The sequence below is a fragment of the Ictidomys tridecemlineatus genome, chromosome 4 (genome assembly GCF_052094955.1).
Source record: "Ictidomys tridecemlineatus isolate mIctTri1 chromosome 4, mIctTri1.hap1, whole genome shotgun sequence".
Classification (NCBI taxonomy): domain Eukaryota; kingdom Metazoa; phylum Chordata; class Mammalia; order Rodentia; family Sciuridae; genus Ictidomys; species Ictidomys tridecemlineatus.
In genome coordinates this window covers 111,876,835-111,902,793 of record NC_135480.1, presented here as the reverse complement: position 1 = coordinate 111,902,793, position 25,959 = coordinate 111,876,835, and the positions used below count along the sequence as shown (strand labels likewise).

General features: G+C 41.9%; 1 protein-coding gene across 5 annotated transcripts in view; it reads left to right on the top strand.

Moving 5' to 3' along the window:
• Positions 1 to 25,959, top strand: part of Ets1 (ETS proto-oncogene 1, transcription factor) — a 130,162-nt gene that overhangs the window by 80,839 nt on the left and 23,364 nt on the right. For 3 of the 5 annotated variants that reach the window (XM_040285538.2, XM_040285539.2, XM_040285542.2), the window contains 5 exons: positions 9,055 to 9,156; positions 16,657 to 16,776; positions 18,386 to 18,586; positions 21,768 to 21,845; positions 22,758 to 23,006. In XM_040285538.2, coding sequence (XP_040141472.2) covers positions 9,055 to 9,156; positions 16,657 to 16,776; positions 18,386 to 18,586; positions 21,768 to 21,845; positions 22,758 to 23,006 — 750 coding nt within the window. The remainder of the gene's footprint in view (positions 1 to 9,054; positions 9,157 to 16,656; positions 16,777 to 18,385; positions 18,587 to 21,767; positions 21,846 to 22,757; positions 23,007 to 25,959) is intronic. The other 2 variants (XM_040285541.2, XM_005330746.4) reach the window with 1 other exon arrangement.

The following is a 25,959-nucleotide window of genomic DNA, read 5'->3' as shown; positions in this document are numbered from 1 at the left end:
CCCAGCCCCTGCCCTAGTCTCCATTGCAAAACATCCCACAATAGCCATCATTGGAGTGTTGTGAGCATGTATCTATCGTTTGTGTAATTAGGTGCCATTTGTTTGGCTCACTAGAAGGGAAACTCCAAATGTAGGATCCATGGTCATCAGTCACCACATAGATCCCATTGCATTACTTGGTGGGTCAGTAGATCCTTCTCTTTTAAGATTTATTGTTATTTAAATTGAGATAAAATTCACATGACAAAATACACCATTGAAAAAAATGTAGGTTTCAGTGGTTTTAGTACATTTAGAGTTGTGCACCATGTTGCCCACAACTAATTTTGGCATCTTTTAATCACCCCAAAAGTAGCCTTATGCCCACTCTCAGTCCATATGTCTTTGTGAGTTAAAAAAATTACTGTTGGACTGGGGTTGTGGCTCAGAGAAAAACCGCTTGCCTAGCATGTGTGAGGCACTGGGTTCGATCCTCAGCACCACATAAAAACTGAAATAAAGGCATTGTGTCCACCTACAACTAAAGAATAAATGTTAAAAAAAAATTACTCTCTAACTGGGAATGAGGACGTGGACCCCTGTTCACAATGGGAGCTTGGAACACACACCTGGGTGAGCCCTGCACCTTCCCATCTCCAAGGACCTTGTCAGTTCCTTCTCCATCCTCACTCAAGCTCAGGCTGCAATGAGCTGTCTCCCTTGGTTGGACCCCATGGTGGAGTGAGCCAGTGTACGTCTGGGCTGGGTGGAGATAATGAGCGCTTTTACCAGCTGCGTGCAGACAGTTCAGTACGGGGAGCTTGGGCTGTGGTGGCTGCAATTTCCTAATGGCTTCCTGATGAGGCAGAGCCATTTATTAGCAGCGGATGAGGGCTTTGCATCCTAGTCTCTCCCTTTCCCACCTGACCCAGGCAGATGGAGAGTGGCTTCGGCTGCCTGCCTCTTGCATTGATCCCTTTTCCTCTGCTCTCCACCTATTGGTCTGTCTTGCCCATTGATCTGGAGATTGGGTTTGCCTGGCGACCCTGTCAGCCTCTCTTGGGTTTGTTGCTGGAAGAGGCATCGAGGCTGTCTGCTCTGGGCCTGTGTGGGCGAGACTTTGGGGCAGCAGTGGGATTGCCAGGATGCTGCAGTCTGTTTGTTTGGGGCCATTAGGAGAGACCCATTGTGAAAAGGAGAGGGAGAAACCTGTGTGGGATAAAAGAAATCAAGGCTAGGTATGTCTTTCCTTGAAGCCTTAGGTCTCTGCTATCTGTATATATTTGCATTTAGAAGTCGAGCAGTATTTTTGTATTGCTTCAGGACTTCATGCTTTTTTGGGCTAGACAGTTTTATCATAGACACAGAGGCTCAATTCATAGGCCTGTGCCCTTGATTTTATGTCTTGGCTTTGCCAGTAGGGTTTGTTGTATCCCTCTTGGTTACCCTGTTTGGCACACCAGTGGGGCTGGGATGGCAGTATTAGCCACCAAATGACATAACTCATTGTTCTCCTTTCAGTGAGTTTTAGATAAAAGTTACTGAAATCAACTGTTCATTTTCACATTTTTTTCTGGATTGATAGGAATAGCAGCCTCACATTTCAGAGCTGGTAGGCAATTGAAGTTGGGCATCACAGATTACTTGTTTTATGATTCCCTCTATACAACAGGAAATCTCTGTTCGAAGGAAAGTCTTCTGCTGTAGAGTCTGTGACCATTCTTACTCAAAACTTATAACCCGCAGTGGAAGCAGATAGCATCGTGGGTCCATTGAATCCTATCATATTTGTTGGATCTTTGGATGGGCTGACCCTCTATGGTTCTTAAGAACTAGGCAGGAATAGTGTTTATGAAGAATGATGAACCAGGGCTTGCTTATCATGAAGACCTGGAGGATACTCTCTCTCCCAATCCGTGGCAGTAAGTAAACAGCAATGGGGTAGAAGAAAAAAAAAATGACGGGGAGTCATAGGGTCTAGAATTAGTAACCATGTGACCTAAGGCTATTGGTGTCAACTCTCAGAGATTCATTACCCCATCAATAAAAGAAAAAGTTTGAAGTAGATGATATCTAAGTTTCCTTCTGAGTTCCAGGAATAGCGTAGGACCCTTGACCAATGACAGAGTTCAGCTCTTCCTTCTTTTCCGGCAGCTTCCTTTTCATTCATCTTATAATTGTGTCTGGTTGCCAGTAGGGAGAACCTCCCTCTGAGGAGTTGTTAAAGTTTTATAGCAAATTCTGTAAATTCTTATTTTCTGCTTTTTTTGGCTACAGATAAGGGTTTATGCATCACATTGCCAGAGTGAGGAGGACAGAGCAGCAGAAATAAGAAATGTGTGAACATTTAAGTAGAATGCATGGATTGGTAGTTACTGCTCCAAGTTTTAAAAAATAAAGGCTAAAGCTGAAGAGAATAGAGGCCAAAATTATAGATTAAGTAGGTCTGCACAAATCACAGAGTAGCTTCAGATGACAAGGTTAGTGGTTTGGGGAGAGTAACCATTCTCCCTTCAAAGTTGGTCTCTTTGGGTCCTAAGTACCTTGTTAGTAGCTCTGGAAACTTCAGCTAGGGCTCTAAAATTAATACGTGTCTCAAAGAATAGGATTTTTGGCTCATTAGGGACATACATTTGGGTTTTCAGAACTGAGTGGGGGGCCTTTTTCTCATAAGTTTTGGAATACATAAAGCCTGAGACTGTAAGCTCCAGGTGTCCTGGGTTGGGGCCATGCCATTTGGGTGCGTTCTGCTTTCGTGCAGGCATTTTTGAAGACTGATAGGTGAAGAGGGGAGCTGTCTCCTGTGCTTGCCAAACACACTATGGTTGGGAATTTTTGCATCTTCTCTGATGTCAGCCTAGCTTCAGGGTAGAAATGTGTCTCTCTTTGCCTTCTCTCCATTCCAACCATGTGGCTCCCATGTGGCTGTCTTAACATTACGCTGGGGTGAGTCAGCAGGGCCCCTGGAAAGAAAGGAATATTTAGCCTGTAGGGAGTTAAGGGTGGAGAGAAGTGGAGGAAGCAGTATTTGAATGAAATACTGAGTGAGGTCACGTGGCCCTTGCAGCCGCTTGGATCTTTCCTGTGTGGTGTATTTCAGATGGTCAGTGCTTCAGTGTGGTGTATTTCAGATGGATTTTTGTCACTGCCATCTGCATAGAATGAAAGATGTACTGGAATGTTTGCTTGCTGTCATCTCATGCATATTATCTCTTTTATCTCAGAAGTTCAACTTTATTAGGGTGCCTTCCACATGGTCTGAACCCTGAGCTGCTTGACTCATGGACTTGTGAAGATAATGAAGAGAGTGTGGGGTTGGGGGAAGGAACCTAGTTCTTTCCATGTAACTAGTGTCAGCCGATGACCCCAGAAATGTCTAGCCCTTGCCTCTCTGTGTTTAAGCTTTTAAATTATAGAGCATTAAATGCTTGCCACTAGTTCCCCCTCAATATGGAAACAATACCTGGGATATTCGCCATAAAATATCTCAAGCTATTTAAATGAAAAGGAGGAAAATAATCTTATTTCGGACTCCTTTCTACCCACTCAAATATTGGTTTCTGTAGTTTCTGGAATTTCACCTTTGGCTCTAACATGATTTTGGAATGATAATCAATTTTAATCCTTCCCAACAGTGTTATTTATATTCTTAATCCTCCTGCAGGTTTACTCAAAAGGGCCACCAGTGATCAGATTGGCCTGCAATAGACACCAAACTGAAAATGCATAGCATCTGGGCCCTGGAGGATGGCACAGGGAAAGAGGCACAGGACTGAGTCCCTGTGGACTCAGTTCTTGTCCCCAAGGAACAAGAAAGGAAGTCAGTGACAGGAAGGCAGAGGCATGGGTGGAAAACCAAAGCCACTTTGCAGGAGAATCAGTATTAAGTTCCGAATTTCTTGCTTTTGGCAGATCCCAGCTTTGCACTTAGAAGTCTTATGGCTGTAATGTGGACTGGTCCAGGGGATGTGATTGCTGACTGTTTGTTGTGCTTTAATGCCATGAGCTTTGGTGACATTCAGGATAAAGGAAGTAACTGCCTGCAGGGTCTCATTCCTATCCTCTTTCCCTGTGCCATCCTCTAGGGCCCAGATGCTATGCATTTTCAGTTTGGTGTCTATTGCAGGCTAATCTGATCACTAGTGGCCCTTTTGAGTAAACCTGTAGGTGGATTAAGAATATAAATAACACAGTTGGGAAGGATTAAAATTGATTATCACTCCAAAATCATGTTAGAGCCAAAGGTAAAATTCCAGAAACTACAGAAACCATCTACAAGGGCTGAAGGTGAGGGAAAGAAGATATTTCCATTGAGATTCCTTGCACACATCTCTGAATATCAGCTCTTGGCCTCTTTATTCAGCTCCAGAGAAGTGAGGAGGGAACTTTCCCATGGAAAAACTCTTTTATGGTGTCCCTAAACATGTGTAATTAACAGACTGATAAGACTGTTGGCTCAGGAACCATAGAGCTGACCTCCATCGATCGGTTGGTTTGTCCTTGGCATCTCCGCCTTCCTGTGACCTCTGTAGAGAGAGGCCTTAATTGCTTTGGGCTGGGCAGAGCAGCAGCTGCCTTTCTGAATCAACCCTTCTCAGCAGGGCTGTGCTACAGAAGTGGGCAAGCAAACTTCTTCACTCAGCTAAAGAGATCCTTTGGGCTAAGCAGGAGCTGTATGAGCAAAAAAGAAGCCCATTCCTAAGCAGGCAACATTCTTGGTGACCTCATCTTCCTCCTAGCTCGGGTCCAGTTGGAGCTATGCATACAGGGCAGACTTCCAGTTCCTCCTGTCTGGGACTCACTGTGGCAGATATAAATAGACCAACACTTTGTCTGTAGCCATTGTTCTCTTAACTGCCCATTGTTTCTGGAAGCAAAGCTTTGCTGTGCAGCAGCATGCGCTCTCTCTCTCTCTCTCTCTCTCTCTCTCTCTCTCTCTCTCTCTCTCTCTCTCTCTCTCTCTCTCTCCTGTCTCTCCACTCTTTCCCCCTTTTTTTTCTGTGCCTTTCTCTATTGTGCAAAAGTCTGAATCTCAGCTCAGCCATTCCCATCCTGTCTTTGCATTTGTCTGGTGCTTAGGGAGAAACTGAAGGGGGGAACTGACTTCATATTGTAGAGCCGCTGGAATATCGTGGCCTCATCTTTTGATTTCAGTAATGCTGTTGTCTCAGTTTTTCCATGATATATTTGTGGTCGAGATGAAGATATGTGGCTCTGATGATAGTAAAGTCAGGAGGATTTGTAACTCATTGAGCAACTATACCCAAAGGGTCTTGATTAATGTGTCAGTGTCAAAGTAATGCACAGTCTCTCGTGTTATGTTATGGGGGCTCAGCACTTGGTCATTGCCTTTTCAACAACATCAGGGGCTTAGAATAGAAAAAGATGCAGAACACATACTTAGTAAGCTGCAGCTGGTGCAAAGCTGAGATGGGTAGATGATAGGATGAGGATGGATTCATGATATAAAAAAGTGTCTACACATGGGCAAAACAAACAAGGTGAAGTTTAATGTGGAGAAATGTAAAACTTTACTTTGAGGTTAATAAAATCCAGTCAATAGGTGCAGAACAGACTCCATATCAGTTTATATGGGGGCGGGTAGCAGTGTACTTTGAGTGACTGTTAATGTTGTCCTAGACTTCACTGACCAACGCTTGCAGGATACAATGATCAACTTGGTCTCATTTTGATCTGGAGAAGTATGTTTGTCTGTAGATGCTTATGAAGATCTTTAGGGACATAGAAAGGCTTCTAGGTGGGGTGGGTGGCCAAAACCCATGTCATCATGAGTAGTTTGAGGAATCTGGGAGTTTTAAAACCTGGTCAGAAGATATGACAAAGGAGAGCAGTTGAAAACTTTTTAGATAAGAAAGATTAAATTTGCACACTGTGTCTTCAGCCAACAGAACTGGGGTTGATGGATGGAACTCTTAAGAAGGCAGATTTAACTTAATGTGTAGGATCACTTTTTAATCATTATTGTGGCTTATGAATGAAATGGAATGGCTCAGAGTGGGGAGCAGCTGGTGTCTGAGGTGAGGCGACTTCTGGGGACAGATGGTGGGTTTCCCTAGGTTCTGCCATTCCCTGGATCACCTCTCATTCCTTTGTCGATTGGGCAGTGTGGGCTGGATGTGTATGTGCTTTGCTTCCACACCAGTGCCTGGCAGAGTGAGAATCTTTGTCTCCTACACTGGGAAAATGGAATGAAATATTCTTAGTTTTCACCGTGGTTTCCCTGGGTTGAAAACAGACAGTCGTGCTGTGTGAATGTGTATGGGTGTGCATTTTCCTTCTCTGTCCAGATTTATTTATTAAAAGAAAAACACATCTGCATAAAAAAGCCTTAGAACTAGGAAGAATGTCCACTTTGTTTTTCTTTCTGTAGCACCAAGACATGTGGGGTTTCAGCTTCCTTTGAGGGGTTTTTGAAGACTGGCTTTCATCTCAAACAAGGCTTTTTCCCATTGGAAAGACAGCCCTTTTTTGGTTTAAAAATGTATTTATATAATGTATAAATAAATAAGAAAGTGGGGAGAGAATTTCCTTTCAAAACTTATGGAAAAGTGTTGTTTTCTGAACTTGATCAACTGAGAGTAAGAGGCTGCCTCGTCCCAGCCTGTCCCTATCCTGCCTTCTCTTTTTAATCTGGTTAGAATTTTTCTAATATTCCCTTCTTCTGCTCTCTGCTTTCCTTCCTTCTGTGCCTCCTTCTCTGCCAGCTCTTACCCCTCTTTCTCTTCCCAGGTCCTGCTTCCTCCCTGGCTGCCCATGCCCCTCTCCTCCTCCTCCTGTGGCCATGGCCCATCTGTCCCCAGCTCCTGTCTCCTTTCTCTAAAGTCTCTCTTCCTTCTGTCCTTCCCAGGCTAGCTCTGAGCCACTGGAGCACTCTCTGGAAAGAGGCCGGTCTCTGTGTTTGTTTCCTGCGTGGGAGGGAGAGGCAGGCCTTGAGAAAACAGTTCAAAAGTGCAGAAAAACTTTACCTCTTCCAGCCTAAATAAATGGGCTCTACTCCATTTGTTTGCCCAGATTTTTCCTTTGCCCATAAAGAAAACTCCTGATCCTCCACCTTGACCAGCCCAGCCTTCTTGGTGATATTCAGGACCCCTCTTGGCCATGTCTGCTTTGTCCCCCGACTAAGTGTCAAGTAGGCTCTGGGCCGGGGCTTGGTGTAGGCCAGTGCTGGTAAGATGTGCAGCGGTGCCTGTAACTCTGGGTTGTGCTGCTGTCTGCAGAAAGTCTCAGTGACGGAGGCTCTTCCCTTCTGCAGAATGCACTGAGTCTCAGTTTCCTTGCCTGTGGGGAAGAGGTTTTACTTGGTTGTTTTGAGGGTCATACTAAAGTATTGGACAAAATGCTTTCTAAAATGAAGAATTCTGTCCAAATAGCCATAGTGATAAATATAGGAAGGAATAAGTGAAATTAAAATAAATTGGTTATTCCGAATTAACTGGCATCTTTAGCATCTTAGAGGTGGAAGCCTCAAAGACTGCTAGGAGAAGCTGGGATAATAGGAAGATGTGGGACATCAGATGTTTTCCATTTTCTCAGGTGGGGTTATCCATGTCAGTACCAAAAGCCTGACTCAGTTGTGAGTATTTTAGTTGAGGGCAAGGCAAGCGTTTCCCTTGTTCAGAATAAGGGCTGGGAGTGTAGCTCAGTGGTACAGTGTTTGCCTAGCATATTACAGGCCCTGAGTTCCATCCCTAGCATATGTGTGGGCACATGTGTGAGCATCATGGGATGAACCCATTGGATGCAGTATGGCTGGCTGTAGAGCTGCAGGAAAGGGCCATGCTCCCTCTTCCTCCTTAGTGATGTGGTGGCTGGGGCTTTGTGTTTTTTATGACAAGAAATCATACTGTTCTGGGACATTTTGGACTTATAAAAATAAGTTATTTGGTGAGAATCAAGTGTAATCATGTATATAGGAAATGATTTGAAACATGTGAAGCACTTTGTACATGGTTTGAACTGATCATTCAAAACTTTAAGTTATTCTTCAAATCTCTCTTTCTCTTTTCCTTTCTTCTTTTATTTCTTCCTATCTTTTTTCTGCCCCCAGTACTGACTTTTTTTTTTTTTTATCAGAGTGGCATTAATTTAAAGGCCAATAAATGACTATGGTAAAATGTTACTTGAGTTTTGGCAAATTCCAAATGTAGAGAAAAGAGTTTTAAATACAAAATTATATTTTAATTTTGTGCCATATTGATGGGAAGTTTTTTTTTTTTTAAAAAAAACAGAGGTCAATTGGATTCATGTAGCTGTGTAGTCATGGCAAACATATTTCAGAAAATTGCCCCAAAAGGATGAGGAAGAGGTATGAAATTAATCTGTTAAAAAAAAAAAAAAGAGCCAGTTTTAGGTGTTTTCAATTTCCACTTCTATCTCAGAATCGGATTTTTCCTTCTTTTTGCTCATTTTCTCAGTTGTTTGTATCTGGAGAAATTGTCACATCCCTTCTCCTTGTTGTCTCTCTAAGCATTAGGTAGTACAATCATGTATTTTTTCAGTTATGTTTTATAAGATGCCACCAATAATTTATTGAGCATCTACTATGTATTAGGTGTTGGCATTTTCAAATGCCTTTCATGTAATCCTCATTGCAAGGCAGGTAGAGCATGGCACAGAATGAAAGCAAGCTCCGCCTCAGGAGCTTTGAGACTGTTTCATGTGCCTTCACTTGCAAAACTGCTGGAGATAACACATATCTAGAAGTTTTTCTAGCAGGGCACCTTCATTCAAATATTTCCTCTCTTTCTGGCTATTTGCCCAATGTTTTGGGTGGAAGATTTGAACTATTCTAAGGAACACAGAGAGAAAATTTAAATGCAGGACCCAGGGGGTGGTTCTGCTTGCTGGCTTGGATCCTGGAACGGAAGAGCCTTTCTGGGTTTCCCTGAACACCTGGAGTTGATTTGGGCTGTGCTCTGCCTTCCAATACATTTGCTGAGGTGAGGATGGTGGAGGGGCTAGGAAAGAAATAAATCTAGTGATTAAAAATAGCTTTTGCATGTCAGGTGCCTGAACGAATTTGGGAACATGCCTGCAATCCCTTTTGTCTGGCAGGTCTGAACTCCGGCGCTGCCGAATTACAACTGCTTTCATTTGTTTTTCCTGCTTCCCTACCATGTAATGGTCAAGGGCTCATTGGAACCATGTGTGTGCCTGGTGAGTCACCAAATCCTCAGGACTTCAGTGGTAATAATGTGTTAAAACTCCTTTTGGGGGATGGGGCAGGGGGTGGATGAAGGGAGAGAGGGAGAAGTCTGAGGTCACTTCCTACAGATGTTCAACGTGTCTGGCTGTCTCTGCAGGCTTCTTTCTCAGGCCCTGCTGCAGGACCCAGGGCTGGCTTCTCGGTGCCATTTGGAGCATGCTTTGTTTTGTAGCAGACCATCTCTTTTGTCCTAGGGCATCTTCCCTCTGCGAAGAGGCATCTACCTCAGAGTTGGCACGTTGTACCCAAACAGTGTGCATTCGCTAGTGGCTGTGTGCATTGGCAGAACAATTGAGATGCTGTAATTTGAGACTGGCTCCCATTTTGGGGCAGTCTCAAATTGGGGATTTTATGTGCAGCTTCTTTCTCCTTTTCTTGGAGTGGTTTCTAATAACCAATGCTTTGGAGGGGATTGGGTATGAGAGAAAGGCAACCAACCAGGTATAGGTTTCCCTAAGTGATGAGATCCCATTGCAGGTATTGTAGTGTCCCATTGTTGGGTGACAATGATTGACTAGTTGGTTGGATGGGTAGCACTGAGCCATTTCTTGCTTAGTTCTTGCTGAGACAACATTTCTGCTTGTCCCCCACCACTTTGTCACATCATTAGTTTTATGAAAATCCAGCCAGGGCTGAGGAGGGACGCTTCTCTCCCTTCTTGGCATTAACCTCAGCCAGAAGTGTTATGGATACTATTAGCTCCCTTGGATGGAAGTCCTGCCTGCCAGGCTTCTAGTGCCTCTAGTGGAGGAGCAAAAAGACACTGGTTCCTGCTACTCTACTTCCCCTCCATCTTTTCATGAATGAGAGGGCAGTGAGAGCATGAACATCTTTATTGGGTGCATCCTCTTGGAGGCCAATAGCAACTTCTCAAGGACAGTCAACTCTAGAGCCATTGCTATCAGTCCCTGTGGCCACAGTCATTTCCCCACTTGGTTGAAAGGAGTAAGGGGATGTTGTCTCCTACACTGGGGCTTGTTTTAGGCAACTTCATCATGGCCCTGTGGTACTTTGAAGTTGTCCTTCTGGTAGTTGCCAGAATCTTCAGCTTTTTTTTTTTTTTTTGGTATGTTCTCGTTAGGGTTGAAAGTTCATGAGAATATGGGCTGTTAGGAAGAATCTTCACTGAAGCCTTCTGCATGCAGGATGTAGGCGTCAAAGGGACCAGCTACCAACTTCATTAGAAATCATCCCTCTCTGATCCATCTTTATCAGCTTCCAGATCATGATGCTGTGGCTTTAACAGAAGTTCTGTGATGGGCCAATAAATGAACTGTAAACCTCAATGTAAGAACTAGGGGAAGTAATTTGAAGCTGTTTTCTCTGTCCTTGAGTATATCATCCTCTTGCAAGCTTTCATATCATGATCCTCCTTTATCTCCAACAATCCATCTGAAAATAAATTATTAGTGAAATGACATGTTGCTTGGGATTGGCTTTGTCATTCTTCATTGTGGTGTGTACTTGTGTGTATGAGATGAAATTTTAACAGAGAAGGTTGGTAGATTCTGAATAGGGGCTCATGATACAGTTCCCTCTACGTTTATGTGTGTCTTGAAATTGACAAAATGAATACTGTAAAACCTGATGAAGGATAGACACCACCTCTTAACTGACGTTGTCTTCTCCTTCGTTGTCGTCTCCTCCTCCTCCTCCTCCTTCTTCTTCTTCTTCAATAGTGAGATGGAACTGAGGCAAGTGCTTTTCTGCTGAACTGTATCTACAGTCCCTTAGTAGATCTCTTTTAGACATGAATTGAATAAGTGACTTAGTGAGAATACAACAATTATAAAAGTGAGATCATAACTCCCACTTTTTGTTTTGTGTGTGGTGCTGGGGATTGAACCCAAGGGCTTATGCATGCAAGGAAAGCACTCTACCAACTGAGCTATATCCCCAGCCCAGAACTCTCACATTTTGACCAACAAGCCAAGTCAACCCCATGATGTCCCTGTCTTTTTTCCTTATCTTCAGAATCCTGTTTTTCCATTTGGAAATTGTTCTTTTCCCCCTACCCACATAAACCAGAAGAGTTCTTTTTGTTTTAAGAAACATTTCATTAAGCCTCTATATAATTAATTAACCTTATATTATGTACACAGTGGCCCATTAGGGTGGCTCAGGAGAATGCTAACAGGGAATGAAGCCAGGTTGTCATTTAACCTGTCTGCATCATGTGGAAGGAAGGAAGCTTCACTATTCTTAGTCCCAGGAAAGGAGAAGAATACAGATGATTATGTAAATGGCTTTTAATAATGTCTTTATGGGGCTAGCTATATGAAATGCAGGGTTTCTTGGAATAGTTTTTAATTTTGAATTCATTCTTCAAATTTATCTGTTTTTAAACCAAGAAATAAAAGGTCTCATTGTTTCTCAGCTCTGATTTTTTTTTTTTTTTAATTTGTGGTCTGTTCCTATTTGCAGTGTAATAGAGCAGAAAGACCCCAGACTTTCAGAGTTGGAAGACTGGCTTCTAGCCCTGGTTGGTCTCTCCCCGCTGTGATGTAGGCCAAGCCTTTAATTTGGTGGAGTTTGTTTCCTTACCTGTAAAATGGGAATCTTGTATATACCTTTCTAGGCCCCTCGGAGGTAAAACAGTATATGTGAAGGGTCCTGGTAAACTCTATAGTCCAGGTAAACTTTATAGTTCTCAGATGTAAAGCATATCATTCATCCTTGTATTTGGTTCATGCTGCTCTGATTATGACAAAATCTAACTCACATGGTTAATCTCGTTTTAATCTACTAGAATTTGTCCCTGTCCAGTGGTACACAAGGCTGGGACATATGCCGTGGTTTTCTTGTCCTTAGCTGTGTCCCTTACCACTTAACCCTAGGATCCCAGCTACTTTAGTCTTCTCTTTGTCATTTGTTAAGAACATAGAGAGAAAATTGGAGGCCAGTGAGGCAGTCTGTCTTGAACTTCTGGCTGAACAAAAAGCCAGTTCAAGTTTAAATTCTATGTAACATTGTCAATGTGAGCCACCCGATTCGGAGAACTCGAGAATGGTATAAAAAGATGCATGAAACACCCTTGAAGGGTTCTTGGAAATGGAAGGGCCCTTCACTTTGAGTTGCATACGAGTGAATGGAAAGACCTGTTTTACATTTCACTTGAAACATGTATGAGGTGGTTGGGAGTTGGGCCACAGTGAAAAATGAGCCCATGTTTCCCGCCTTGAAAATGCCATGAGCTCAGTAGGCCCTGCAGATTCAAGGAGAGTGCCTGCTCACACCTGCCTCCACACTGTGCAGTCTTGGATAGTGATTCCTGTATTTATTTAGTACAACTTCCCTCTCAGACACCTAGGGTTATTAAAATAAATATAAACTCAGATTTAGGATCCTAAAAAATGACCAGTGGGCAAGAAATCTAATTATACCATTTGTGTTACCAATATCCAGTGCATGTGTTGACGAGTATCCACTGTGCACTGTATTGGCCTAGTATTTCTTCAGGTTGGGTTCTCAGCATTTTGAGACAAATGTGTTATTTGAATTTAGCATATTGTAATTATTAACACAAAGGCCATTTCAGTATTTTTCCATAATTAGTTAACATCTATGGAGGTTCTGATTAGATGTCTAAGTGCTGTTCCTAAATCTAGAACTATTTGGTGTCTAATGTGAAAGTATTATAATAGGTAATGACAAAAATGTTTAAAGAATAATAGAGAAGTCTGCTTGGGCTAACTATCCTGTAGTGATTTCATCATTATCATTATTGATCTGAGTAATTAACAGAACTGCTACAGATATGAGAAAGCTACATAGTATTTTATATGATGAATTTAATTCTTTCCTAATATCCACTTTTGAACACAATCATTCACCAACATTGAAGTACAGTACTCATACCACTGAAAAAAGACAATCCTGGCCAACTGTTCACTTACATATAGGTTTTTTTTTTTTTTTTTTAAACCAGTATTCACCCTTTTCCAATGTGGGCAAAGCTCTGATTTTTTCTTCTGCAGTTTTTGGGTCCAAGGGCATTGCTATGCTATCTTCAGGAGCTTGAGCTCTGGACTGGGTATCATTTGGCCTTGATCCACGTGCAGGTATCTCATGTGTGTTGGGTGGTTTACAGTTGGGCTATGAGCACTTTTTCAGGAGATCTAGCCCTTGAATCCCACAGCCAAAGGGACAGCATCAGGTATCACTAATGGGGCCCCTGTGCCACTGTGGCTGACTTGCACATGAACTGGGCTTTTAAAGAGGCAAAAAAGTAACTCCAGCTGCTTCCTTCAGAAAGAACAAGTGAGAACCCGGAAATGTCAGCTCCACAAACAGGAAGCAAAAACCTGAGTGGAGAATTGTCCACTCAGCACTCTTGCCCAGACCCTGTTGCCAGAGCGTGGAGTTAGAGGAAGTGGACTTAGGGAATCCTCTTAGGCTTTCTGTTGTCGTCCTTGGCCTTCACCACACAAGGGCATCACACTACCCAGGTGCTCATGTTTAGAAGGTGCCTGGGGCCTCCTGGCCCATCTGGTCCTTTACCTCCAGTCTGCAGCAGAACTGCTGCCTGTCCATTTGGCCTGGTCTGCATTTCCACATGTGTTGTCCTGGCCAGTTTCCGTCATCAGTAAAGTCCTTTTCATCGAGTCATAAATTTAACGGAGGGAACAAACACAAAACAAAAACTCGCACAGTTCAAGTTCATGAATTTATGTTGGATGGGAGTGAAGGAAGCAAAGTTGATTCAAATTTGGAAAATTTCAATTCACAAAGTATTTGTCGACGGACTCAAATGTTTAGCCTTGTCCTAGGGATTGGGGAGGTTGTAGTTGACCCTTCTCTCAGAAGCAACACTCTGGTTAACTGCAGTCTTTTGTTCTGAGTGAAAATGACTTGTCTTCTAAAGGGGAGACATTTCTGAACCCTCCACTTAGCTGTTCTCTGACTTGGAGAGTGGGGACTAGTGGGGAGCATGGATGTGTTTCTCAGTGACTCATTTGATGATTCCTCCATTGTTTGAAGGAATGGATGTTATGTAATTAATGTCCCATCCCTTCCCCCCATTTTATTTTTCCCTAACAAGCTGGGATTTTCCATCATTTTGTCAATCTTCCTGGAGGGAGGCATGGTGATTTTTCCATTAGCTTTTTTTGGGGCATGTCCCAGAGCAATCCAAATCATCACTCCCAGAACTTCGGTTCCCCTGCCATTAGCAGATCCTGGGATAGCTGCTACAGTGAGCCCTCCTGTCCTTCCTGATCAGAGCCTGAACTCTGAGCAGTTTCCTGAAAGCAAATAGGAGGGAAGGTGCCACCTGCCCTTTGTTTGTACAATATAATTTCCATTCATTTCAACATTCAGGGGCAATAGATTTACTTCTTGAATATATTTACTGCTATTTATCTTTTTCCTTCTATGTTTCCATTTTATTTAGCCAATAAAACATCATGTATGCTCAGGAATTTCTAGCCAAGGTTTAGAAATGACGAGCAAGGAACTTGGGTAGTACCCTTGTGCTGAAACTTCACCCTTTGATAAGTCAATTTCAACCTGTGGTACACTGAAGATTCAGGCCTCTAGAATAATCATTGCAGTAAGAGCATCCCGCCAAAGGTCACAGGAAGAGGAGGAAGGATTATCTTTGGGTGAGAAATTGAGCCTGAGGTAAATTCAGGAAATGTTTGGCTTTGGCTGCTTTGGCAATAGTTACTGACCTACACTGTGAACAGGGTGGGCAGGTGCAGGAGGGGCTGGACAGAGCAGAGGTAAAGATGCACGTGGATCTAGCATCAGATCTTGACCCGTCGGCAAATCTGCAGGTGTTGATATCTCACTCTTCCATACCACCTATGTAAACCAAATCTACTGTATTCAGCACTTCAAATTTGCCTACTTATCTTATCAGTATTACCCTTTTTATAGTCACCAAAGCCACCATCAGCTCTCACCAGAACAAATGCCCATAACTTTCTTACAAGTCTTCCCATTTCCATTCATACTCACTTTCTAAACCATTTATTATAGAATAGCCAAGGCTATCTTAAAACCAGATGTGGTCAGCTCATTCCTCTGCATAAACCACAGTGATTTTCTGTTTTGCTTAGGATAAATTGATAAATTCCTTAGCAGGTTTCCTGCTTACCTCTTCAACTTCGTCTCAAGCAACTGTGCTCCTTAATCATTGTGCATTGACCTTTTTGGAACTAACACATGTCAGATCCCCTTGTTGATCTCATTACCTTCATCTGTACTATTTCCTTTGGCTAGGATTACGGTCCTCTCCCTTACTGCCCATCAGGGTCACTCACCTGGATTCTGTGTTAAAAAACAGATTTCTGGGTTCCAATCTGTGCCCAATATATCTAGCATGGGGTTGAAAATTTGCATTTGATAATTTCCAGTGGTGCTGACTCAGCTGCTCTGTGTGCCATGCTTTGAAATCTACTGGACTAGTAGTCTTTACTTCCTAAATGCCTATGCATCCTCAAATCTCATGTCAAATCTCTCTCTTCTCCTAAGGGATGCCTTTGCTGGCTCTCCAGACTGGCAGGAATTCCTGTTTATGTTAACATGCATCTTGTACTTCTCTTTTGAAGCCTTTATGGACATCGTAGTTGATCATTTAATTGTGTCAATAGAATTTTAACAACTATATTCACTGCACGAATTAGATATCCAAGGGCCATTTCTGACTTGTTTACTGCTCTTTCTTTCTTTAATTCCTTAGCTATAACAAATGCTTGGTTCAATGAATAAATATTGTTTTCTTTTTCATAGATAACTGAAATATGTAGTAACACTAATGCTTTCAGTGACTATAAAAGAGTAAGGGCTATGTATGGGTAAACTACTAGAGGTAGAGGTATACAGAAGAATAAGCATGTTTTATTTGTAAGGAATGCAGGACATTTTAGGCAAGAATTAGGGGCCTAGCATGTTGTGGAAAGTGCATTAAATTTTACCTGCTCTGATGAGGATGTTAATGTAGTTTTTTTTCCAGCTTGCCTTATTCAGTCTATCCATACTCTATTATATTTTATGAATGCTTAATTGCCAATTTAATTTGTTGTTCATATACTCGTTTTTATTATTTGTTCTTTTCTTAATACATGGCATTAGAATGTATTTTGACATATTAAACTTATATGGAGTAAAATTTTTCATTCTTCTGGTTGCATATGATGTGTAATTACATTGGTCATGTATTCATAAATGAACATAGGAAAGTAATGTCAGATTAATTATACTAGCTTTCCTACTCTCAGTCTTCCTCCTTCCTTTCATTCCCCGGTTGTCTAATCCAAAGTATTTCTATTTTTCCCTACCTCTACCTGCTTATTGTAAGTTAGCATCACATATCAGAGAGAACATTTGGTTTTCTGGGATTGTCTTATTTCACTTAGCATGATAGTTTCCAGTTCCATCCATTTACAGGCAAATGCCACAATTTCTTTTCTCTTTATGGCTGAATAATATTTCATTTTTTCTTATAGATATGGACTGTGCAGATGTCCCATTATTAACTCCAAGCAGCAAAGAAATGATGTCTCAAGCATTGAAAGCTACTTTCAGTGGTTTCACAAAAGAGCAGCAACGACTGGGAATCCCAAAAGGTATGCTTTTGTTGTTAGAAAAACAAAGACCAGGGTCAGACCTGTAGAGAAAGCTATTCTCTCATCTGTAGTGTGTGAGGCAGACACTGCACTAACTACACTTGAATCAGCAGCTCTGGATTGTTGTAGATATACATCAGACCAACCATAGATACGCATATTGATGATGATCCGTCCTCCCAGTTTTGGCACCACCATTTTGGTCTTAGGACAGTGGCTCCTGAAGCTGTCTGCATATTCAAATGCTCTATTATCTTTGAAAACTTCTAAGGCCAGGCCCCTATTCCTGATTGATTCAGTCTTAATAAGTAGTGGCATCCATGCTTTTTAAACTCTTCAAATGATCATAAAGTCAGACAAGTTGGGGAAACTTTGTCTCAGAGTCATTCTGGGCCAACATTGGTTGAACTTAGTGAGGTGTATTTCTTGGAATTTACTGATTGCTCTTTTCTCTTCCATGTACTTTGGCAAAATGTGTTTGCCCTCTGGGTGTTCTTATCTGAAAGGGTTTATTCAGGAATGGAAGGGGTCTGGAATTGTCAGAAAGAAGAAGTGAGTTTAGAACACATCATCCTTCACCAAGGAGCTTTTTTTTTTTTTTTTTTTTTTTTTTGTGTGTGTGTGTGTGTGTGTGTGTGAGCAATCCAGAGTGGAAAGTGTACTTTTCTGTTAAGAGTAAGGCTTTCTTTAGATCAGGACAGTTTTGCTGCTAGATGAGTGATTTCCAGCCTCATTAAACACAAGCTTTAGATAGATTCTGTGAATGTACCTGTACACATTTTTCCATGTTTTACAACTTTACCACAAACCTCAGAGGACAGGAATGTCCAACATCCTTTCAGGATCACAAAGCAGAATAAAGTGAATTCTGGTTTTTCCAGCATCTCATGACACAGTTTGCTAGATGAAGTGGCCACTACTACCTGCTGTCGGCTGAGTTCTTTGAGTATCATTGGCAGGTATAGCTGTATTAAACCTCAGGTCATGTAAGAAGATTATATATAGTCTGTACTACAGTGCTACTCAAAGCAGAGCCTGTGATGTGAACAGACTTGGCTGGGTACCTAGAATGATATAGGCACGTAATAATGTCATTTCCAAGTGCCATTCGAATGACTTAGAAATACTAATTGCTACAAGTATTACTAAGTATCATTGACTAAGATAAAAATAATTGAGAATAATGATCCCAAGTATATTATAAGGGTTAAGAGCAGGGAAAGCGATATGCAGTTTGTAGAAAACTCTTCAGTTTGTTGTTATTGCTATTAAAGAAGCCATTTATTCCCTTGTGTGAGCTTTTAAAAAAGCCTAATAGAAATAAGGCAGTGAGAGAGGAGATTCATGGAAAGCCTTACCTGAATGGAAGGCAGGAAATACTCACATATATGTCACTTTGTGGCTGACTACAGTTCCTCCTAGCTGGCAAAATAGAGGAGGTTGAATGTTGAAGATAGAGAGGAGGGTTATGGAGGCACCTCGTGGTTTGAATTCACAGGTTGGTGCTTCCTAATTCAGTGGATAGGATAGTGCCCTCAGATACGTACGGACCCTTTAGCATCTCTTCCAGAGCCTAATCTACTCCACCTTTCTTGCTGTCTTTCCTCAGACCCTCGGCAGTGGACCGAAACCCATGTTCGGGATTGGGTGATGTGGGCTGTGAATGAGTTCAGTCTGAAGGGTGTGGACTTCCAAAAGTTCTGCATGAATGGAGCAGCCCTCTGTGCCCTCGGTAAAGACTGCTTCCTTGAGCTGGCTCCAGACTTTGTTGGGGACATCTTATGGGAACATCTAGAGATCCTGCAAAAAGGTACATGTGTGACAACTGTTTGTGTGTTTTTTTTGGGGGGGGTGTGTGTGTGAAGTTGCTGTAAAAGTAAGTAGGACCCACCCAGTGGTGGGACACCGGTACCATTATCTGTGGGTGTCCAACCTTGGCTTAAGTGGCCCATGGGGATGTGCCTGGGGTTGTGCCTGACACCTAGCAGGTACTCAGTGTGTGATTGTTTCTTTTTCTTCTACTGGGAGTTCAGATTTTTATCTTTAGCATGTTTGTACTCCTGTAACTTCTTGGTGGGCAAAATTCTGATGTAGTTTTTCTCTTAGAGCTGTGAACTCTTTGAACAAGCAATGTCTACAGCCAACCCTGGAATAGTTTTAGGACTTTTTTTTCCCCCTGGAACTCTTAATGCTCCCTTGATCTACAACCACATAATACCTGGTCACATCTACAGAAAAGCTTAGTTTTTCTGAGGTCATTAATAAGACAGGCCTCTCTGCCTGCTAACTGGATGGGTATTCATGGTGCAGAATACCTTTTACATCTGGAGCAGCAACTGAGGTTATATCAGGACGCTGTGTCGCAACCTTGTAATGACATGGCCTTCCCTACCGGCCTCCTCCAACCTTTTTGGACCAAGTGACTCATGTCCCACAGCCCTGGCCGAGTATAGAAACAGCAATAGGCGGCAAACTTGGGTGTTTTTGCACTTATTTTTCTGTATTTCTTCTTAAAATAAATCGCAGTTACCAGCAGTCAGCAGTGCCCTCCAGCTGACTGTAAGCCTAGAAGCCCGTTGCCCTCTCTAACCCAGGCCCACCCTCTCCCTGTGGTCCACCAACTCCAGCCCTTGGCACAGACACCGGGGGAAGGGTGCAAAGCTCAGGATTAGCACTCTTGTTTCCATATAATGCCTTTCTTTGTTTAAGAATATTTTCCACTCCTGCAGTGCTCAAGAGAGACCCGAATTAGATTCTTCAGGGCACAGAAGTGTGATCTTGATTCGGTCTCTTCAGCCTCTCTGTTGATAAATAATAAATAAATGAACAAAATCAACAGTCGAGTGAATCTTTCTGTGGCTGCTGCTACCCAGGGCTGGCGGGCAGTTTCGCAGTCTTCTCAGAGCACTGGCATGCTCTTGGTATAGCTGCACGCACACCCACTCCTAGGTGTTGACACGAGCGACCTGTTTATAGAGGGATATGATATGGCAGACTCCTTGCAGATCTGATTTAACTGCTGGCTTCTAAACACAACAACATATTTCACCAGACCGTGTAACCCAAATATGTTCTACAAATATAATGTTTCCCTCTGTTTATCATAATGGAGCTGCCAGGTGCTCTCGGGGTGTCTAAACCTGCCCTGACCGTGGTTATAATTAATATCTATGTAGTGTCTCCTTGTTTACAAAGTGCTTTAAAATAAATTTTCTCATTGTATTATCAAAATAACCCCGTGAGATAGAAAGGACAAGGACTACTACGGTCCTTGTCTGTGAAATGAGGCTCAGGTTAGGTGATTTCCTCAATTAACCACTCATTTCCTTAAACTTTCTGATTTATCTTTTAAATCTTTTTTCCCATTTAACTTTTTTGGGGTCTATGTATGTATGTGTGTATGTATATATGTATGTATGTATTTATTTATTTATGTGGTACTGGGATTGAACCTAGGGATGTTTTACCACTGAGCTATATCCCACACCCTTTTAATTTTTTATTTTGTGATCCTCCCAGTCACTTTGGAATTATAGACATGTACAACTGCATCTGATGTTCTTTTTGGTACCAGGGATTGAACCCAGGGGTGTTTAACCACTGAGTCTTTTTATATTTTATTTAGAGACAGAGTCTCACTAAGTTGCTTAGAATCTTGCTAAGTTGTTGAGACTGGCTTTAAAAATTTAATTTCCTACCCTGTGTTCTTTCTCTGATAACGTGGATTCATGTGGAGCTCCTGGACCCTCCGACAGATTTGGCCTGCCTTTTGGCAAAGAAATAACATAAGGGTATTTAAGAGGCGTAGGCTGTAATCAAGTATGTTTGAGATTAGAAATCATGTCATCCCACCCAACGTTCCATCACGATAGGCAGTGAAAAATCATCCCTCCTCAGATTCATGTACTTGAAGAGATGAGCAAGATGTTTGTACTGAGGCTATAGCTTCAGTTCTGTCATGAAACCAAAGCCACACAGCACCCAAGAACATAGCTTTTTGGGGTGGGGTGGAAGGCCAAAGGTACAGGGGATGTTTCAATCTGATAAGCTACTAAAACAAAGTTTAATCATTTTATCTCAACTGGGAACTGTTTTTTTTTTTACCCGTGCAGGCATAAACTTGTTTACCCATCAGCCTTTGCTCCCAAGAAGCTATCAAATACCTGAGGAAAAGCCTAAACCAACATGCTGTCTTTATGTCTGATTGTTATAGTCAGATGGCTCCAAAAAAGAGTCAGAGGCTACCCTATTTGATTTTAGGGTAACTAGAGGATTCTAAGCTTACAGTGGCTTGGTAGAAAGCATTTCTGTCCTTGGTTACTCTTGCTCTCCGTTCCTTTCTACTTCCCTGGGAAGTTGGCATCTGGCAGCAGTTTGACTATGTGACTCTCCTCTTCCTGTACACAGCCCTCGTGGTTCACCAAGTGGAGTCACCTTACCAGTGTCCCCACTTCTTGTCTGGGCCTGAACTTGAATTCTGAGAGCAATGGGGAAAACACAGAACAAAACCTAGACATCTGTGAGAAGAAATGGAGGATATAAGATCTACCTGCCTAAAGACTGCAGTGTATTTCTGAATAGGTTTTGCATCGATCAGTTTGAGGGTTAGGTAGTGTTGGTAACCTGCCGACACAGAGTCAAGCCTTTGATTCTAATCTCTAACATGATACTTGTACATACTGCAGAAAGACATCGAGAGGCAGGGTTGAGTGTTTTCCCAACCCTGGGTGATTACTCACTGATTCTCTTTCCAAGATATTAAATCCCATTTTGCAGCTACTGAAATAATAAACTTAGCCATACTTTCGTGATCTCATCCCTAGACAAGGCCCCAGCCAGGGTAGACTCAGACACCAACTCAGTTAATGAATTTGCAGATTTCTTAGAAAAAGAGTTGAGGTCATTGTGGTCCTTGGATCCAAGATCCTTTCAGGCCAAGTGTTACTTGTGTGCTGACTTCTTTATCTCACTCCCTACCCTGTCCGTTGCAGAGGATGTGAAACCGTATCAAGTTAATGGAGTCAACTCTGCCTATCCAGAATCCCGCTATACCTCGGATTACTTCATTAGTAAGTTGCATCTTTACTCCTCTTTCTTTGCTTTGCTCATTATAATGGGACCCTAGGAAAAGTTTCATCTCAGTTGATCTCAGCCTCCTTTGTGGTAATTCCATGGAAAATAGTATTTTCTTAACTGTAGACTGTTTGTTATTTTTAAAATTACTTCTTACAAATATAGTGGTTCAACCTATGTACCTGCCATATGAATTTGCAAGTTCTTAGATACTATAGAGGAACAACATTACAACTTGACCCCGAAACTTTTGATCTATTTGATCCTATAGACTATAGTGGCCATTAGAGGATTGGGTTAGGGATTTGATCTTGGCCTTGTTCTTTCCTTTTTTACTAGTAGAGATGACAATATTTCCTCTGAAATCCTCTTTAAGAGCATACCATATAGCTTTGCCAGAAAACAGATTTATGCTTTATAGTTAAGAATAGCTAAGTCCTAGAGAGGTGACTAGAGGAGCAGAATTAGTGCAGGACTCTTCTTATCTATGGCCTCACTTTCAAAGGGAGTCCTAAACAGGTTTATTTTCATTTTACCTTTTTACTTTATTTAAATTTTTATTCCAATAAAGCAGTAATTTTGTTAAATTTTTATTCCAGTAACAGCAATGATATTAGCTGCCTTATCTCATGAGCTTATTCAGTGTCAAAATGTTGGTAGGCATTTTACATAAATACTTTCATTTGATCTCTCTTATTGATAAGGAAATTAAGTTAGAAAAAGGAAGTTTCTTATCAAGGGTCACAGTGAGATTAAAAACCCAAGGCCTTCTGACAAAGTTTTTCCCTTTTATTCTCTACGGTAACTAGCTCATTCCATGTTGTAGGGCCATTGTGGGTTGTAAAGAGCTGCTTGTTTTTAGGTACACATTTCTCTTCTCTCTAATTGCAAATGTTCTCCATCTCCAGGTTACGGTATTGAGCATGCTCAGTGCGTCCCTCCATCTGAGTTCTCAGAGCCCAGCTTCATCACAGAATCATACCAGACCCTCCATCCCATCAGCTCGGAGGAGCTCCTTTCCCTCAAGTATGAGAACGACTACCCTTCCGTCATTCTGCGGGACCCACTCCAGACAGACACCTTACAGACTGACTACTTTGCCATCAAACAAGAAGTTGTAACCCCAGACAACATGTGCATGGGGAGGACCAGTCGGGGTAGGTTAGCTGTCTTCTATAAAAGCTCTTTGGTTTCTAAGAATTACCTACTTTTGTGAAATTTTCAGGTCCTAATTTTCCCTCCTCATTATTAGCCCTTCAGATTCCTTAGCTTCAGCCTTTCCAACTTAGAATGTCCAGGTGTTGAGACTTTTCCATGGAATTGCAGTCATGTCTATTATGATGACAAAGACCCTCAGGGTCCATGGAATAATTTAAGTTTGGTAGGATAAATAATCAAATGGCTTATTTGGATAAGTCATTTTAGACACTTATTGTCAAAAATGTTGGTAGACATTTTACATAAATTTCATTTGATCTCTATCCAAATAATAACTCTGTTTGAATCTGGTCATTTTTAAGGTCTTTCTCTTTGAGAGGATTTTGCTCAAGATATACATAAAGAAAAATTGCTTCATAAAGAAAATCATGACCATCTTGAAAAACCTGTAAGCTTTGCATATGTGCTGCTGTTCTTTCCACTGTGTTCCTGAGTCAGACCCTAGAACCTGGCTTGGTACCTGGAATGACCTCTGCTGTTAGCCTGAGATCTTTAGCCTCCTGTGACTTCTTTGGTTTGGGAAGATACAAGATGGTTAACCAACAATTTATTTGGAACCACTCATCAACAGTGTGGTGAAAGTGTGTATTTAGTTAGAGGACCAGGGAAAGAGGTAGCCAGAGGCTTCCAAAAGAAGATACTCTTGTTGACATGGCTATTATAATAATGATAAAACATTCACTGGCAGTGAAGTAAATGTTTCGAAATAGAGTTGGTTGACATGAAGCAAGAAAGGTAAAATAACAACCCAACTTCGAAGATCAGGGCAGAACACTCAGAGGTATTGCCCACGTAGAAATGTGTCCAGATTGTTTTGTTTCTGAGAAAAATGCTGTCTGTTATAAGAAGGGGCTTGGCCATCCAAGAAAGAGCTAGCTGATTTCTGAAAAGTTAGAAAGGTTGATTTTTCTGTTGGATAAATGGGAAAGAATTATAAGTAGAACAAGGGACAGGAGAAAGCTAAGCCAAGTGATTGATGAAGCATTTGCTCCCAGAAGTCAGTCTTGAGCCAGCCTATTAATGATTTCTGTTTCAATGACTGACTTCTTGTGATGCCCGTTCTGTGGTTTTGGGAGGAGATTCCAGGACACCCTTACTTTGAAGATCACCAGTGCACATTTGGGCCATACATACTGTCATCTTCTTTAAGCGTTCAGACTCACACTTCCTCCTAGCAAGCCTTGGGATATCCAACAGGCCTTGTGCAGGGAAAGTCCCTGCAAAAATCAGAACCCATAATTGTCCTTCTTAGGGCCCCAGGGTGTTTGTGTTTTCAGACCAAAGGGGATGGGCGGCACCAGTTCTGCCTTCCCCTTTCTGAGTGTCTTTTATTTTGGGTGCATGTCTATTTAAATACATTCACACAAGTGTGTGTGTGTGTGTCTTTCTTCTCAGGCAGGTCAAACAAAGCATTAGAACAACTTTTTCATGGTGCTTTCTCTGCATATGTGTAATGAGACTGAATTGTGGGTTTGGGGTTCAGCCATATTGTAACTTTGGATAGATCTACTGTCACATTGTTTTAAAATTGCGTCTGGCTTTGCATTTGTGTAATTGTCCCCTTTTCCCTCTCCTTTTCTTGGTTCTTGGTTTTGGTCCCCACCACCCCTTCAACCCAAACTAATGATTATAAACCAAAAATGACCCTTGCAAAGGAATATGAGGTATTTTTCTTTGGCTCCACTCACTTCTTCCCTCCAAGCTTTAGGCCACAAAAACTTAAGGGAAAAACCATTTTGTGCAGGTCCACTTTTTGTATGTTAGAAGTGCTGCAAATAAGACCAATTCCAAAGGCCAACTGAATCTGAGATGGTGTGATTGGTCCAGACTGAAAGCATTACTGTTAGCAGATTGTTATTAATAATCATGGTATTCATATACTGCATTATAGTATACAAAGTGCTTCTCTGTCCACTTACTGGGACTCTAAGGACTGTCTTTGTGCTAGTCTGTTCAGCGGGTTGCTGTAGGTCTCCCATCTACTGTTATGAGTGCTCTGAGGTCTGTTTCGCGGAGTCTGATAGCTTTAGAAGGACCTTGCTGAGGCATTTCTCAGAGAAGCTGGCCTGTGGACATCTCAGAGGTCATGTGCTTCCTTGCGTGAGCACAGTAGCAGAACCAAACATCTAATCCAGTTGGATTCAACCCATTTTTGGAGAAAATACCCGTAAATGAATGTTTCCAGCTCTAGGGTTGTGAAATACAGCTAAAATGAAAGCTGCCTTCTGCTATAAACCACAGTTCTCAACCAAGTTGCATTTGGCTCACGTCTGAGAGGTTGCCAGAGAGTGGTGATGGCCTAGTTTAGTGCCCTTGCTTATTGGATTCCTTGGAAACTCAACTGTCTTGCTTATGGAAATTCCAATCTCCTTGCCCTCCAAATATAAAGGTGGCTAATAGAGATAAGAATCATTTCAGCAGACTTAAGCATTGATAGTATCTAAACATTGGTGACTTGGTGGGATGTTCTTAACAAAAATGGAAGTTCTCTTTCTTAGGCTTTTGGCATGTTTGTCTCACAGAGAAATTGAATGACTATTAAAATCAGTAGCTGGTCTGAGCAAACACCTTTTTATGAGATGCCAGAAAATTTCCTATTCTACTATAACAAGGCCACATTCTGGTGGTGGACTATTTTTCCTGAGTCATTTAATGTGAATTTCTAGAAGAGACAACTCCTTTACTTTTAATGATACTAAAGAGGTACAGATGTAACAGTGTTGGGGTAGGCTAGACTGATCCCTCCATGAAGCTCTTTGATTTGCCTTCTGGAATTTGCCCTCAGTGGATGAATAGAGGAAGGAATGAGATGAAGCAGATAATACTCCTCTCTATTATAAGTGGTACTGGAGGGAATACGGATTGCAGAAAATCTACAACAGTGGATTATAT